This window comes from Papilio machaon, chromosome 16 (genome assembly GCF_912999745.1).
Source record: "Papilio machaon chromosome 16, ilPapMach1.1, whole genome shotgun sequence".
Taxonomy (NCBI): domain Eukaryota; kingdom Metazoa; phylum Arthropoda; class Insecta; order Lepidoptera; family Papilionidae; genus Papilio; species Papilio machaon.
The window spans coordinates 2,696,880-2,715,875 of NC_060001.1; the positions used below are offsets into that span (position 1 = coordinate 2,696,880).

Consider the following 18,996-nt stretch of genomic DNA (forward strand, 5'->3'; position numbering starts at 1 on the left):
AAAAATAAATGCTGATTTATTTTGTAAAGCAAATTACTGACGTAAGGAGATAAAAATAAGTAACGTACGTACAAATTTAGTAAGTACACATTTGTACTTGCATGTGCTTACTGACAATACTGCCATTAGATCCAGTTTAGCTGAAGTTGAAGCTGTGGCTTGCACTGAAGCTATACAGAGACCATTTTGCAGTTCAATTGTACGCAACAATAGAACTATCGGACCGCCAGCATTACAGCCGGCTAGTTAAACTTATATTGAACTGTACTTGCCTAACCACTGTGAAAATGCTAAGCCTAATACATAGCCACTAACATTTGGCAAAGATAGACATTGATATCTATATAATAATAACATTTAAATTAACATATTCAAAGAAAAAAGGTTTTATTCTAATTAATTAAAAGAAATAATAAAGACAAATTCCTTATTAAAACGATTCAAACTTCGCTCTTGTTCTGAGAATTATGGTCTCACTCAGGGTTATCCCTGGCAACTTCCCAACCCCCCCCCCCCCCATTCGCATGGTAAAAAATCACACCCAGGGATATCCGTTGATAATGGTTTTAGATCACCTATAGTTATGAGTCTTATGAGTATCAAATATAAGTATAATCATGTCAAAAACTCCTATCGTTGAGTTTTGCAGCTAATAATGCCAGAAAGCTCCACATCCAATTAATTAGTGAATCGCAAACGTAAAATATTTAGAGAAGCGAACGCATATCATACAATCCGATAATTGGATGCGATGCGATGCGATGCGATGCTTGCGCACGGTCCGTGGACTCAGCTGTATTTACGTTGCAAACTCAAAGCCAATAAATTGCAGTTAAAGATAACAAAAAATTACCTATAATATTGTTTAGGATATATTTAAGGGAACTTATACGAATTAAAATCGGTTTCTGGATTATTAAATAAACCTTTTAATTGTGTACTAAGGTTACGTTTAATTCACTGCTAGATTCTAGTAATTTTTTCGGATAATTTCTCATCAAATACCATAAGTATTGGAACGTTAGGTAAAACAGTAGTCTTGTTATCGACGTGCCAAATCAAATACTATGAGTCCTTAATATCGTAAAGAAGAGATTATAATGCGAAGCGTCCACGGGTCTAGAAAGTTACGCAACTGTTTACAATGAACCGCATTCGACACCAATGCTCCGAGAGGCACACGGAATGCCGAGCGGTTAAAGTGCGCTCTGTAGTTACGCGTCTCCCCCGCGGTGCGTTCGAAATTGTTCTTCGTTTTCCTTCATTCTAACAAACACACGTACGATCACTAGGAAAATTCGAATGAAACTGACTACGACTATCCGATTACTTGCAATGGCAGTCCGACACAATGGACACAATCATTATCATTAAACGTAAGCCTCCTCTTCGATAAAAATGACATAGAATTAAAAAGTAATCCGTATGATGCGATGCGTGAGATGCGGCCGATATCGACCTGTGGCCTCTTAAAATAAGAATCTCTTATGATGTTATCCTGCATAGAAATAGTACGTTACGGTAGTACGGTAATAACGCAATTCGTATTACCGTTTTTGTGTCGCTTCGAGGAAATGATAGTCTACGTAATTTGCTTTACACATTTCTGGCGCCGTGTTAATTATATCGACTCAATAAACAACGTAACAAAGTTAATTTGTATACATTTAACTTCACAAAATGAAGTTGTAATGGTCGATATGTTTATTAATCCGTCACGATTTTACGACGAAAGAAACCAGAACAGAACGATTTGCCCGCCGCCCGCAGCGCCCTCTATAAACATCAAACGATTGTTTTTCACTTACAAAGAATTCGTGACTGTAAACGTAAATCTTTCTACCGAAACTTTGATTGAAATCTAAGACGGAATTAATTGTTCATTCCTATTTTGTTTCTTAAAAACAAATTAAACAATGACAATTTGTTTATTACCAACTAATTACAAACACAAATTGTCTTATAAAATTTCATCTATTTTAAAACACACATGAACTTTAAAATTACACAGTCATTCAAGTTTTCAAACTTTAAAACAATAAACAACATTAATATCGCGACAACGAAGTTATAATCAAATTACTGTTTCCATTACAAAAAATTAATTTCATATTTTTTTGTAATAGATTGGAGTTTCGTATAATATGTCTGATTAAAATGTTACACATTCAGAAAGTTAAATATTAAGTATGTTCTAATAATGCTTTTCAAAGGTGAAAACTGCATCAAATTTTGTAGGAAAATATTTAATATCTGCAGTAAATCTGGTTAGTATAATTACATTCGGTCACGCCTCTGGCTGAATTAACGAACGGAATATTGTCGGCAGAAAGCCGCTACCGCGCCGATAACAACGCCAGATTAAAAAGTTAACACATTTATGCATCTATAGTTATTTTAATATAACATTTTTTTCACTTTACTCACCCCTAGGTTTGATGGCATAAAAATATATAGCCTAAAGGATGTCGTAATTGTAGAGCCTTTTATTACAAAAAGGATTATTCAAAAATATGCCGTGATTGCTATGATAATACCCCACTTATTTAAAAGACTTCTTCAAATTTCTGTGTGAAAATCACGAGCTTTCTCTTCGGTCCTCTGATAATCTCTCACTATCCGCGCCTATTCATCACGCGTCCTTCTTGGATAAATCCTTCTCTGTGACAGCTGTTAGACTGTGGAACGATCTTTCACCTAACATTAAAAGAGCCCCCTCCAAAATTATTTTCAAGCGTCTGATTCGGCATCATTATGTTATGAGACTCCATTCATAAGTAGCCTTCTCGCTGTTATCGCTTATTATTGTACTTATTAATCTAGAGTTTTAATTTATCTTATTCTTTTTCTTCTACATGTACAATGTTTTATTAATATTATATACAATATTTTATTTATACCTATTTATTTCTAATATATTACTGTATTACATAATATTGTATTAGTAAAATAGTATCTTCAACTCATATCTGCCTTGCACATAATTATACTTTCCTCTCATATACCGGATGACTGGTAGAGAATGCCTTTAGGCATTAAGTCCTCCTTGTACTTATAAAAGTGCTAAAGAATAAATAAATAAATAAATAAAATAATAAATTATAAAGAATTGGTTGTCGTTTATTTTATTAGTATAGATATTTGACTTGATAGAGGATAGAGAAGCTTTGTTTTATTTCTACGTTAGGATTGTAACCATCAAGGAACATTTTTAAACACCATAAAAAAGGTGTGTATAGAATTTTTTAATTCAGAGAATGCAACAACATCGTTACATTCGTAATAAATACTGATATAAACGAAACAAGTTGCTAAATTGGGACGAGCATCAACGCAATCTAATTCAAATCCCTCTCCACTCGACGCTCGCCTGCCGCTCGTCATTAAAAGACACAATTTGCACGCTTTTTTTGGATTTACTTGTACAGTTCTCTCCAAACTTGATACTAGCTCGCAATTTCGCTCGTATCTTTGGGACGTAAAGGTAAGGTAAGGACGCCTTGCCGTGGCCCACTTGTGAGTGAACTTTCCTCCACCCGCAGTGGGCCCACCTGGCACTGACCTGTCCAAACTAAACCTATGACGTTCGATTATTTCTCGTGATCCGGGTCGACGATGAATTTTGGCTACGGTGATCAGGATCATAGGACCCGTTCACGCGGGTCTCGGGTCTAAAAGCTGTGGGTTCAAAAGAACCTGGGTTCTTTTGTGGCTCGCCATTAGATCAATCACATAAGGCTAGTGATCCAATCGCAGTGATCTAATCCCTCGTTACCGACACAGGTGTAGTGCGAACAAGCTGGCAAATAACTTCTAGCTGCTATAATGTTTGAATCTTGTTGTACGTCGGGTAGAATTAATGTTTGATTATTCTGTCGACAGTACTGGCGCCGATCGCATAAATTCGAGTCGAATATCGGTATTGGCGCCATCTCTTAATAAAATGTTAATATTTTGAATAAATTGAAGCACTACGCTCTCTTTGAACATGTTTTTATTTCTTCATGCAAGTGTATTATGTACTTGTATAAATTAAATTATCCTTATCTTAGTAACGTGTTAGTAACTCTTAATTAATAAAAAGAATTGAATAAAAAATGATAAATAATTTTAAAGTTTTTTTTTTAATTGGGCAGAGTCTGTTCACAAAGGGCGGACGATAACCAATCTGACATCACATTATTTATTAATCATTGTATTTACAAGTCTGCTGTTTTAGCCTAATTTCCTACGTAAAAGTATAAAAAGAGCGTCCTAAAATGCGGTTACGAAACGACTCCGAAACATTATATCAATTCTCGAATGTTCCACATTCAACGCTTTGGGAACTTCGTGTTTACATACAATATTTCGACTCTCACGAAACTCTCATATTTTATGCAATTTTTACTTTATGCTGGAGACATAAAGTCTAAATTTATATTGAAACGCATGAAACTTGATCACAAAACAGTACAAAATGAATACAAAGACTAATATTAGGTTAAATAATTCGTTAACATTGACTTTACATTTTTTACGTATAGAGTTCACTTACCTAAGTTATTAGGCACCACCTGTTGTTGCCTGGCTTGAGTCCAAGTTTAACTATCAACCAATGATTCTTGATTCAAACATACGTCGAATCTAGTTAGTTCAATTTATGAGGCAGCGAACACACAGAGGTGTGTTAAAACAGGTGCGGACTATGAATTGAACATACATGTAGTGTGTGCTCTATTTATAGTCAAATTCTGATGATAAGTGATTTTTGTATTAAAATTTTATTCGAGAAAGTTTACACAAGCGTAAAAAGTAATTTTACAAACGTAAAGTTTAATGACATTAGAAGTCATATATGTAAATTTTTATCTATCGTTCGGTCCATAAACTTGGAGCTCTACATCTCCCACGCAAAGTAAAGTTACTAAATGTGTATTGTATTCGTACTTACGCCTCGCAGTCTTAAAAGTTTTCTTTTAACGACAACAATAGGCATATTCAGTTTTATTAAAGTACAATACAATATTTTAAGCGGTAAAATTTTTCTTATAATACTCACACAGTAAGTAATAATAACCCGCACTGGGCCAGCCTAGTCACCCCTAACTTGGGGTAGGCTCCGAGCCCCTTAGTGGGGACATATAGTGAGCTGATGATGATGATGAAGTTGTTCACGTCTTAACAAACTGTATCACTTTAATTATTGTACAACGATTACACTTCCTTTGCCTAGATGGCGTTGTTTGATTTTAATTCGTGGTATGGTTATGTTTTTGTATTGTGAATATAAATAATAATCCTGAAATTGATTTTCCACTGCTGATTTGTTTAGATTCCTTCTGTTTTATTCCCCTTATAAAAACTTACCTAACATATTAAACATGCTGATGATTAAATGATATAGTGCATTATCTAATTTGTGAACATCACTACGTTAAACTTGTAGTAAAATATTCAGCTTTGGATCGCAGAAAAGCAATGTATAAGGCAACAATTGCATTGATTTGTAAAGCGATTTTCTGCACGCCACCCTCCATTGTCCAAAGTCCGCCTCATTTATAATTCCAACTCAATATTCAGTTTACAAAGCAAAAACCTTTTATTCAGTTGTACTATATAAAGGTGAAAAATTTAAATGAACATTGTTTTTTAAAATCCAGCATAATTTTTTTTATATCTGCGCACTTCTTATTGTTTTGTCATCTAAATAATTTGGATTTAGATTTTCATAAAAAAATACTTATTACTGAAATTAATTTAAAAATCACACGTAAATCGAATTACTCAACTTGTTTTTCCTAACGAAGAATTGTGATGTGTTTTATTAAGTTTGAACTTTACCCTTTAATCCTATATGAAGACGGTTAAGTTGACTGGTCGAGCGTGAAATGTAGCTTACTCGTACGCTGGACGCTCGACAGGACAGCAAAGGGACGACGAGACTGCGACGTGACTGCGACGTGATAGCGAGGAGCGACGTGACTTGCATCACGTTATCACGTTCTTATTTAATAAAACGCTTTCGGTACTAACACCTATATTTATTGTGCAGTACTTTTTACATCTATAAAAAAAGGTTCGATTCGTTACTTACTATATTAATACTTGTATACTTAAACTTTGTTTTGAAGAAAAGCTTTAAAAAGACATATCATATTATCCATATGAGAAAACAGTATTACATGTAAAGAAAATGTCGACAAAATAAATGTTCGCAACCTTATTCGGAGCAGGTAGTTTTTACTGTAGTGTTAGAGACAAAAATCAACACTGTGCCGGTGTATCGGCGCAGCACTAGACATATCAAATATCTAACACTGTTGAGGGTAGTCTCACAAAAGGTTTTATAAGGAAGCGTGCGCTGCTGCTCGAGGCAGTCTCTCTCCATCCGTCATTGCGGAACGTCTGACATTCTTGTTACATTTTTGTTTACTTACGTTCGGTTTGAATTTATACTATTGCGAGGATTATTTAGAAGTAGAGTTAAATTCACTATTTCGCTGTTAGTTTATTTCTTTTAAAATACTTTTGCATCAAATATCTAACATCAGAAGTGGGATAGGATCCGCGTGATTCTATCCACTTTGCTCACTCTGTGGTTGTGTTTGTATTTTCGTGAAAATAAAGGCTAAGAGAAAAATGTCAGAACGTTACCGTGATAATCGTTGTAGTCGCAGTAAGTTGAGTCGACATCAGAATCATACCAGTGTTCGCGAATCAAGGGTGCGCGGAATGCCAGACACATGATCGATAAAAGAAAATCAAAGATTGCCTATGGGGCGTATGATTGGTAATAATAATAAAACTTTTATTTCAGACACATGATTGATAAAAGAAAATCAAAGATTGCCTATGGGGCGTATGTTTAGCCTCAGGGCGTATATGTTGCCTCCGGGCGTATGTTTTGCCTATGGGGCGTATGGTTAATAAAACTTTTATTTCAGACACATGATTGATAAAAGAAAATCAAAGATTGCCTATGGGGCGTATGTTTAGCCTCAGGGCGTATATGTTGCCTCCGGGTGTATGTTTTGCCTATGGGGCGTATGATTAATAAAACTTTTATTTCAGACACATGATTGATAAAAGAAAATCAAAGATTGCCTATGGGGCGTATGTTTAGCCTCCGGGCGTATGTTTAATAACAATTATTATTAGTTTTATTTCAGATACATGGTTGATACAAAATGTGCTATATGTTTTGCCTACGGGGCTAAGTTGTGCCTACGGGGCTAAGTTGTGCCTACGGGGCTAAGTTGTGCCTACGGGGCTATATGTTTGCCTACGGGGCTATATGTTTGCCTCCGGGCTGTGTTTTGCCTACGGGGCTATATGTTTTGCCTACGGGGCTAAGTTGTGCCTACGGGGCTATATGTTTTGCCTACGGGGCTATATGTTTTGCCTACGGGGCTAAGTTGTGCCTACGGGGCTATATGTTTGCCTACAGGGCTATATGTTTTGCCTACGGGGCTGTATGTTTGCCTACGGGGCTATATGTTTGCCTACGGGGCTATATTTTCTGCCTACGGGGCTGATTTGCTTTTAGGTCCTTTTTCTTGGAGGTGTTCTGGCTCTTCATGGCGCTTGGGACAGCGTGTAAAACGATGCAGCAAGGATCAATACTCCTTCGAGGACGAAGGAAATGCAGGATGGCCGAACTGTTAGAGACAAAAATCAACACTGTGCCGGTGTATCGGCGCAGCACTAGACATATCAAATATCTAACACTGTTGAGGGTAGTCTCACAAAAGGTTTTATAAGGAAGCGTGCGCTGCTGCTCGAGGCAGTCTCTCTCCATCCGTCATTGCGGAACGTCTGACATTCTTGTTACATTTTTGTTTACTTACGTTCGGTTTGAATTTATACTATTGCGAGGATTATTTAGAAGTAGAGTTAAATTCACTATTTCGCTGTTAGTTTATTTCTTTTAAAATACTTTTGCATCAAATATCTAACAGTAGGTACCTTAATACTGGCTGCAGACTTTATGTGATAGAGAATTGTTGCTTAGGGCTACGGTGAAGGGCTTTATTATATGTATCTATATTATGTAGATGGTCCAATAAGACTGGTTTTCCACAGGTGATACACAAGTACATAAAATGTTGCCATTACATTTATTTTGAAAAAATAAATAAAATTAAAGATGCTTTTTGTATGAACTTTAAGAAGTGGTCAATATGTAACTTATTATAGATTACTTTATTAATCAAAAAAATAGTTACGATAAAATGGTTATTTCTTAACAAATAAAATAGAGGAGAAACCTAGAAATATTGGTTTCATCTTTTCGCAACAAATAACTAGTTATAACTTGGAAGGTTCCTCACCTAAAAGCTTTTATTAAACTTTGTTAATTACTTTATAAGCGAGTCAGTTTCTTAGCAGTTTGTTTCCGCGGTATCAAACTTTTTATTTAAAAATATGTATAATTTTTTACTCGATTGACAAGAGGATGATGTTTTTCACGCGTACATAAGTTTGTTTTTATGTATATAGGTTTGTACATGTGTTAGTTACTTTGTGACGGCTTAGAGCCTAAACAACTGAACCGATTTGGACTAGTGATGTGTCATTCAATTAGTTTTATTTCCTGAAATGTTATAGGATATATAAAATATTATATCAGCACAAAGCCCATGTGCCCTGTGTCTTAGGGAGTAAAATTCAAAGTTAGTGAAAAACGAAATCTCACTCGTCATAACATTTATACACAACATCGCTACATACATCGCTAAACCAATTTTTAGATTGTTTCGAGTAAATTCTAAGATAATAAAGTGTTGCAATATTAGAGTTTAATCATCTCCCTGGCCTTATCCCACTCACGTAGGGTCGGCGCTCAAGATTTTATATGAAAACCTTTATGTTTTGTGTTAAATTTTTACGGAAGGCCGCATGTATAATACTATATTGCTTATATAGTTTAGAATTAAAAAAAAATACTTTTGAAATCCTCGTTTGAAAAGCAGCCAATAGAGGGCGCTATCTTATTCATTATAGCTTCTGAAGCTGATGTTTTTTATATTTATATTGTAACACTAGATGTCTTCAGTTATTAATAAGTCACGGAAAGAAATCCTTACCGTAGATTTTCCATAATACCACACTAAGTGGTAATTTGAACGAGGTAGTTTAACTGATTACTGGCAGAGAACACTGACACAGTTCGTTATCTCCACGCTAAGAATATATCGCACTAATGCGGGAGACGGTATCGTATAAAATCAACAATAACTTTATTACCTCGGTTCACGGAGATTTTTCAGTCGGTACGAATCAGAGGCACCTTGCCAGTGCCGAGATTGACGTCACCCAGAGAGAGACGAGGCCGCTGTAACGAGCACTTTGTTATGTACTCGTCCTAAAATTTGAAACGGATTTGTTTTTTTGATGCAAACCTATTTAATACAGTACAATAAGAAAATCCTAATTTCATTTATGATCCAATTTTCATGTAGAGTATTATTATTCTTAGTTACTTTGGATTTCACCGAGGTTTCAAAGTTCCAAAAATTTGGCTTTATCTACCATAGATCACATCTTTCATAAAAGAGCTGGTTTGCTTTCTTTATTTTGTAAAAATTACATGCACATCGTGTGCAATTTGAAGAATTGTGTCAAATGAAAACTTTAAAATATCTGGCGAGACGTCAAGCACTGAAATACATACATTATTTTTATATGTATCAGCGCCTTGACCAATATCGTAAAATGAGAATAATTAAAAATATATTTACATATATGAGTATGTACAGATAAACAAGACTCATACATGTTTTCTTGCAACATTTTCACACTATTTAAATAATTTGAAAAAGTCATTTTATTAGAAGCACGATCGTGTATTCTTTTGTATGTCTACTTATATTGATAAATATTTTTTTCAAAAAATCTTGATAGTGACGTATATAAGTTGAGTTAATTTTCTCGTAAATGAAAAAACGTTACATAAATAACTGGATTCTATTGGATACGAACGTGTAAATCAATGTCAACAGAACACCACGCAATGCTTACGTGGCTCAACCTTGATCGGTGGTATTGATAAATAGGTATCATGTGATTTCATGTAAACCATTCTATGTTGATACCTATCTAGGATTTGGGGGGCTTTGACCCTCTTTGTGTGGCTAGACCCCTCTTCATGTGTATGTCTTAGTTAGACAAAAACTTAAACGATATTTTGTATGTTTTCAACTAATTCTGTCATGGTAAACGTTAGAAATTATATTTAACTTCAAAAATATTTTGTAGTTCAATTGAAATAAAACCATTGGAACATAAATATTTGGACCACCATTTACGTAATATATATTTATTGTTCATGTCGTCAAACACGTACATTTAATATTGACTGTTGACGTGATTTAACTTCCGAGCTTTAAAACTGACACCTCGTTATGGTTGTCACTGCTTGATTTTTTATATTTATTGCCGTCGTAGTTTTTAATTTGGGACTAAGGTACAAAAAACTCTTCAAGTGAAATCTTAAGACCCTGACATATCGTTATTCAAGATTTTCTAATTTGACCAGGATATTTTATCGTTTTATTTAGTTTAGGAGACGGAACACTGCATCAAAAATTAAATTGAACTGTCGTTTAACTGATGACTCCATGAAGTTAATAAACGCTATCCCACTTTGTTAACTGCAATTTTTTTTCAAGTTTCGTACAATTCCTACCAATTTTTTAATCGAACCTAGGACTATCACCGAGCGTAGTTAGATGCTCACGAAGTGAAATTTTATTTGTTTATTTTTCCAGTACATAAATGTGTTATTTTTTTCTATACTAATATTGTAAAGAGGAATTATTTGATTGTTTGTTTGCATTGAAAATACTGAACCGATTTGAAATATTCTTTTACTGTTTAGAAGCTACACTATCGCCGAGTGACATAGGTTTTATTTATTACAAGATTTTTTTTAAAATTCCGCACGGACTAATTCGCGAGCAACTGCCAATATTTAATAAAATTACCCAAAGTGACAACCCTGTTGTCACCTTGCCACTGAATACGAACTCCGCACCAATTTGTCACTGTGAAGTGACTAAGTATTTTGCTAAGACGGATTCGCTTCATTATTTTCATAAATAATGCCTTGTTTTTTTTAAGTAAATACCGCGCGATACGATGATAAACTCAGCCCCTTAAATTTGCATGGCTGTTAAATAAATTGAATGATCTTCGAGTTGATTGCTTTTATTGTAGTTTATTGAAACATTTATAGTACCTACATTGTAAAATAGATTTTAGTCATAATTTTTTTTAAATAAAATAAAATAAAATAAAAAATAAAATAAAATAAAATAACTTTTATTTCGGACAAGTTACATCCATAAAGTGTTAGTAGAAAATAAAATAGAACAACAGATCCTACGACTATGTTAGTAAAATAAAACAGTTCATATTTAAATTATTTTGTTACTAGGTTATTGTTCGAAATGCATCTACGAACAATTCCTAGTAACAGCGGAGAGTCAAATCTCCATGCTATGGTGCCCAGGATGGAGTTGGAGCTAGCTCTCAGTCTGCAGAGCAGCGAAGCAGACTTTTTTCTTATGATGGCATGGCATCCATCAACTCCTGCCTCAGCAAGCATACCAGATGCACTGCAGAAACGAGGCAGCCCCATCAGCATCCTGAATCCATTATTGTATTGGACGCGCAAAGCACTGACAGCCCGCTGCGTATAGTTGGTCCAAAGGCTGCACGTATAGAACACTTGACAGTAAGCTTTGAAAAGCGTTACTTTTACTTGCTTGCTACAACGAGCAAACCTTCGCGCCACCATATTACATCGGACTGCCAGCGCCCTACGCTCCCTCTCTATATCCACTTGATCCTTAAGGTCGGCAGTCACATAATGACCTAGATATTTAAATTGATAGACGCGTTTTAGTTCAGTACCATTCAGTTTAATTACAGGTACGACCTCTGGATATTTACCACCACCTGCCCCAAAGACCAAGTATTCACTTTTTGCCACATTATATACTAGGCCATGCGTCAGAGCGTATGACTCACAACAAGCTAGTAAGTTTCTCATTGCCCTGATTGTTGGACTCAGCAGCACCATGTCATCAGCATAGCTGATGTTATTGATACTCACGTCATCAATGCGACATCCAATTTTCTTGCTGCTGAGCTCAACAATCAGGTCATTTATATAGAGATTAAAAAGTTTCGCCGAGGTTATCCCGCCTTGTCTAACTCCACAGTTCAAACTGTATGGCGACGAGAGCTTATCGGCCCACCTAACGTAGTTTATCTGGTTGTGGTACCAATACTGAAGTATACGCAACAATTCGACTGAATCGATTAAAGATTCAGTCAATTTAGATTTGTAACTGTGTACTTTGGACTAGTTTTGTTTTTAGAAATGCCTGTAAAGTAGAAATTTTTGATGCTAACCTTTCTAATTCCATTCTGTCTTATCTTTCACGTGAATTCGTCTACAAAATACTAATTGGTCCTTTAACCTTGTTATTTTTTATCACCTAACTCTCAATTTTGCTCAGCAACTGTACAGCTGTTATTTGTCTTTTTTTTACTTAACAAAAATAATGACATGCATTTTCGGTCTTAAAAAATTCTGGCAACTTTTTTATATTCTTTCCACGCACAATAAACAATGATACACATAGTTCCCTTCGAACACTAAGAAGCACGAACGAGTTTAAGGTAATTGAAGATAGTAAAATGGTTACGTGATAAAACATATTTGTTATACTTGGCATGATCGTACACTGGTCATTCGATACCTTCACCTGAAAACTGTTGCATTTTGTATTCAGTTTGCGTCACAAGGCGCATCGACGACTGTTCTCGAATAAATTTAAAAGCAATTCTTTTGATGCAAAAACCTTGATACGTTATTGCTTAGTAAGTAGGTAATTTTCCTTTGTTATTTTGAAACTCAAACGTATGTAGATATATGTTCATATTAATCACCACCCATAATCTACCTTTAGAGTATATTTTAGTCCTAATATTTTTTTCCGTCCAATTTGTTGTGAAAATATTGTTTGGATAAAGGTTATCGCTCAGAACATCTGATCGGAAGAACTAACATGTGCGTTGCCGGCCTATAAGAAGGGAGTGTGCTCATTTCTTGGAGGACTCTTAATGATAACTTCTTGGAAATACTGAAAAGAATATATCATTTCATAACGCGGCTGTGAAAGGTGAAAAATTTTGCGAAAATTTGCCTATACTAAGCTGTATCAAATCACGTTTTCATACAACGTGTATGGTAGTTGTTAGCGGTCGAGTTCTGTCTGCAAAACAAACGCAACACGCGTAAGATACGATCTTGAACATAGTCTGCATAAACAGGCATCCTACAATAGCTAACGGCCCGAAGCAACGACCTCAAGGAAAAGCGATAATTCATAAGCCGACAGCGATTTTGTTTTTCTACTTTGGCGTTCTTATTAAACATCGGCAATTAAATACGCTTTACTCGACGAATTCAGATAGATAATGCTTATTTCTACAACACGAGAACGCTTGCTCTTTTATCCTGTCTTTTTTTTTAGAACTAAATCAAATTACCGTAGAATTCTTCTGCCGAAACCCAATTAGAACATCAGGTCATCCCTCTTATTTAATTTAAAAATAAACACAGAAATCACAATACATTTTACATTACAATAAATAGTTACACATTTTTACCCGCTGTAAACTCTAACTTAAGCCATACAAGATTCCTTGACACGTGACAGTGAAACAAATAGTGATAATATCTAATAGTTACGAGCTCTTTAAGAAATGGTAAAAGGGCAGAGCGCGCATATAAAGTATATTCTGATGTCGTCGAGGAGGCCTTGATGATAAGCAGGATGTTATATTTTAAGGCGGGGGACAATCTATTTAGGTAAGAACACGGCCATGGGCTACATAACTCCTTACTTATATGATACTAGATGTCACTGCGCCTGCGTCCGCGCGGAATAAAAAAAACGTAATAAGTAGTCTATATGTTCTTTCAGACTATGTTCTACATCTGTGTCAAATTTCATCGATATACGTAGAGCCGTTCCGGAGATAACTTCAAATAAATTTTCACACTTATAATATTAGTAAGTGATAGACAAGCACATACCTTTTTCCATCATCTATCTTTCACTTAATGTCAAATATTGAGTAATAAAAGCTAAGCTACATCATTTCAAAATAACAATTTCCATTACATTATTAATATTTAATAATCGTTGTGTTTCGAGTTAGCGGAAAGTTGCGTCCTCTCTTGTAAACTGTCTGTTATGATTTAGTATGTCCGCAGTCGTGAATTTTATATACTATATAATTTTTAACATAACATGGAAAACATCGTAAACAGGAAATTTATAAGTATTTGAAATATATAGCTCTAGCTCATTCCATGTTACGTTATGTGGACCTTGGTTAGTTAAAACCTCTGAAAAGTACTTAAAATAACCTTTGCCATATTTTAGTGAATTTAAAGACTAATATGCTTTATGAAATCCAGTGAAATATTTTAAATGAAAATTAAATTAAATCGACTATTAAATAAACTAATTTATAAACTTAACTTACAAAAATTAATAAAATAAATAATGGTTACCAGTTTTGTTCAGTTAAAACTAATTAACTCACAAGTGTCACATTTTAGTGTCATCAAATTGTCGAAAAGTGTAAATAAAATTAAGTCAGCTATTAAATAAACGTAGAAAAGATATAACTTTAAAACAATGACTGGGAGAAATCAAACAACAACGACCCATTAACTTGAAATAGTCAAAAATCATTTGAAAAAGAACATCTGCTGAAAGTAATAAAAAATGAAAATGTTAGTTGTGAAACTACTGAAGAAAATTAAAGTCGAATTGAACTGGGTGATAAAAGCAGACGTTGGCTGTAAACTTTCAATTCGTTGCAATTTGTGAACGTGAATAATATTTCTGAAAAGTAATTAAATATTTTATTTCTGACTTCTAATTTATTCTTTCGTCGACTATTTAATTGACGTTTATTCAGTTGATTTATAAAGTTACGAGGTAAACCGAGAAATAGTAAGGGTATCACCCCTACAATTCGAGACTCTTTTAATTCCATAATATTATTGTTTTTATAAAAAAACTATAGTTAAATATCAATTTATAAGTCATGTGAATCACTTAACAAGTATAAAAAATTGGGGTTTAAGTATGATTTTGTTGGATCAAAGAAAATTTGAAAATTTATATTTAGGTTAGCTAAAGCTTGAACGAAGTGCTTTTAAGTTTGAATGAAATCTATTTAGTCTCATAAAAAAAACTTTCGAATAGCTTACGCTTAGATTGGCGTTAATATTATTACCGACTTGTAGTCGGAAATAATACGTCACAATCCGCTAAACCAATTCCCTGTTTTGGTCCATAAATGCATCATAAACACGCACGTCACTGGTGTGCTGACGCAAGAGCATGTTACGACTACGATACGGTATTATACAATCTGATTTTCAACTGGTATATTCATAATGTTAAAACCACAGCAGTAATTACTTTTTATCTTAGATTTCTCGTCAGTTTAAGCTAAAACCAGTTTAGTTTCAATACATGAAATATATTATATTATATTACTTTCTAGAAGTAGTCTAAGGTAAGATTGTTAATAAAAGAAACTCTTAATATATTAACTACTGATTTTATCACATAGTACAACGTCCACAGTACACATCTATCCTATTCGTTTTGTAAACATTATTTTAACCAGTCTCGTTATTTAAAAATATATTTTGAAGCTCTATTATGTTAATATCAAACAGCTGTGTGTTCTTTGAACTATTAAATTTAACTATTCTTCTTAACTCACAAAACACACAGCCACAAAAGCGAACTGGAACCGAAGTAAAGCGTAACGCCAAAGACATGAAACGAAGAGAAAATGGAACGTAGAGTTTACTGCACGTAAGATATGGTTTTAAACTAGCTAGCTATTTCGCTGGAAAACAAACCGAACATATGCCAGATTCATATCACCATTGGGTTCGCTTTGGTTCTAATTGGTACCTCAGTACCGATTAGTGTGGGTACCTCATTTGTCTTCTTCTGTGGTTATAGGAAAATTTATCTTTTATATGAATAGAACCGGGTAAAAAGACGATGGTATCCATTACGACGTTCCAGCAAAAATAAACAATCACCTGTAAAAGCTACATTCAACTTTTAATATAACCTGAAATAAAGCCGTTGAGCAAATTTAATATAGCTTCTTTATTCAACTGAGAACAAAGGGGTTCTTTATGTGCATCGTTTCCATGCCAATTGTTAAGATAAGCTTAAAATGTACAAGCGGTCAAAGATAAATTGAAATATTCACAACTCGAGTGTGCTTCATAGTATTGAATTACTGAGATTTCCTTACTTCTTTATTATTTCATATTCCAGGGCTACGACCTTCAGGTTAAGAAAACTTTTGAAATAAGATATTTCTTTTTTCATTCCACAACCATCAAAACAAAAATCGAAACTTCTTTACCGTCCGATAACTGTTTTAGAACTCTTAGTTTATTTTTAAAATTAAGATGACAATGTCTGCAATTTCCTTATATTTTCCGAAGCAATATAACAATCTTTTGAAAAAACAAAAAAGAATTAAGCATTGTTTTTATTTTGACTTTTTGGTTTAAAGTGTAATTAAGTTTTTCTGACTGATGGGTCCATCAGAATAAAGTCAGAGCATCAGCTTGTTAGTAATAAGTTAATAAACATTCATTGTAGATAATAAATAACCTTTCTTACACAAAACATATTTCCATTGTTGTATTTATTATGTCTTTATGTATAATATAATAAAATATTATTATCAAAGTCGTCTGTATTAATGTGTTTAACACAACATGACAGCCACACAATGAACACAATGTCCGTACTATTGACATGTGACGTCTAACCGTGTGACAGTCGGTATAGACGGGGTTGCCAGGTAACATTATACATTATCTTATCACCATTGTTATCAGTAACAGACATTGAATAGTAACTGAGAGTTTAATTAGAGACGCTATGTTTAAATATCTATACTAATATAATAGAATGTATATTATATTCAATTATTACTTTTATAACAGACTCGACTGTAATAATTATTTTACCATTGGTCAATATGGTTTGTTACATGAGGTAGATATACTTTATCTGGTAAGAATCAAAAGAATACATCAGTATTTCTTTTGATTATTTTCTACTTATTATACTTATATATGCACCTAAATCTGGCAACACATTAGCATCTATCGGAGAATGAACGTTGGTCACAAACACATAATATTTGGGATATTTGGCAATTGGTGCTTAGTAAAAGCCAAAGCACGGGCAGCCAGTATTAAATATAGTGTACATCCTAAATCGGACCTGGGTAGGGGACTAACTGCTGATATACAGAACGACTCCCACGGGAGGTGCACCGGCAATAATCAACGGTGCACCCGAAATGCGGAGCACGGGGAAATAAAATCACCGAATACTGGTAAACGGAAGAGGTTTATTTGATATGTTTTTCGCCCTATATATGTTCTTAGATGCCTGACCAAGCATGAGCATTTACACGATCTACATAGGTGTGTGTGTTGCGTGCGCCCCAATCTTTTAGACATCCTGCCACATATCATGTATGCTCTACATATTTTAACGTTGCTGTGCAATCTTCCGGTACTATTCGCAGGCTCTGCTCTAGCCGTGGTCGTTGATACGAACATACAGCAAAAAGAAAGTGTTCACTCACCATAGAATACATATAAGGAAACGTACAGTGACAAACATTATAATTTAATAATAGTACGTGATAGTTTGCGACGCACAGCGGTGACTGCGTGAATTGAATCAATAATTACATATCAATAATGCCAACAATTCGATGTTGTGTCCTCTAGTAAGCGTTTAAAAAAACAACTTCATCTATTAATTAAGAAAACCGCAACTAATTGGATCATAGTAATCTTCAAAGAAGAAAATACAATGTGTAATGTAAATAGACATAGTCTCAATTTATAAGAGATTCTCAAATTCCATCATATCAAAACATCCTACCAAATATCACCAGAACATATTTATTGTTAAGATTAACTTTTCATATTCTCAGCAAACAATATGCACCAGTTATATTATTTTGTAACAATTCAGTGAACACGCTGTCAATGGTGTCAAAACAAAATTTAATATTAACTCATTTCCATATTTCATAAACGGTTTTCGGGAATACAATTTTAACTTCAGCTGAAAATGGATTTCCAAGTAAATTTTACTGTGAAAAAGGCTTTGTTAAAATATAATAGTTATACACATATACCTACTATTCTTTATATCGAATAATAATTCAGATTTTTATATACAAACATTCAATGTAACTTTAACATCCTGAATTCGAACTAAAACCATTAATACAGACCTACATAACTAAGAAGTTACAACAAAGAAAACATTCTAAAACTGAAAAACAAGAGTTGTTCTAAAAAAAACTGTTTTTTAAAAACCTACAAAGAATTAAACAGCTGTTATATTTTACTCGAAGTGTTCTATAACTTAAATTTTTATTAGTTTATTTAAGATTTAAAAATAGAGAGCAAAGTACGAAACGTGTAACAAACAAAGCCATTAGAAACTATTTCTGGCAGGTGGTAACTAATGCATCCTCAAGCCATAATACGCGAACGACTCACAAATTGCCCAACTATTTTAAGACAAGCTGATAGCTAAGTGCTTGGTGGCCTCTTATCTTTATCTTGCTGATAACAAGGATGATGAGACCGTTATCTCAGACCTCAGCTACTAAACAATTTAAACAACCGCACGCTTCGCTTATCGATTTTAGGAACAACACGGCTTCTTAATGATTTTGCATCTTTATCTACTACGCATAGTTCACGTTTATAGATTATCTGAGAATGTAAACAAATCAAGTATGTCTATGAAGAGAAATATTATTTCTTTCTCGCAGACTAAGGCCGAAGTCACGAAATTTGCGATGTGTGGAGCGGCAACGACATGACGCTCGGAGCGG

General features: G+C 34.2%; 1 protein-coding gene across 1 annotated transcript; it reads right to left on the minus strand.

Moving 5' to 3' along the window:
• Positions 1-9,247: 9,247 nt before the first annotated feature.
• On the minus strand, positions 9,248-12,416 carry LOC106709808. Its single transcript, XM_045681626.1, has 3 exons — positions 12,347-12,416; positions 11,447-12,300; positions 9,248-9,346 (listed from the first exon to the last, which is right to left on the minus strand). The coding sequence occupies exons 1-3, from the start codon at positions 12,414-12,416 to the stop codon at positions 9,248-9,250; spliced, it is 1,023 nt and encodes a 340-aa protein (XP_045537582.1).
• Positions 12,417-18,996: the final 6,580 nt, after the last annotated feature.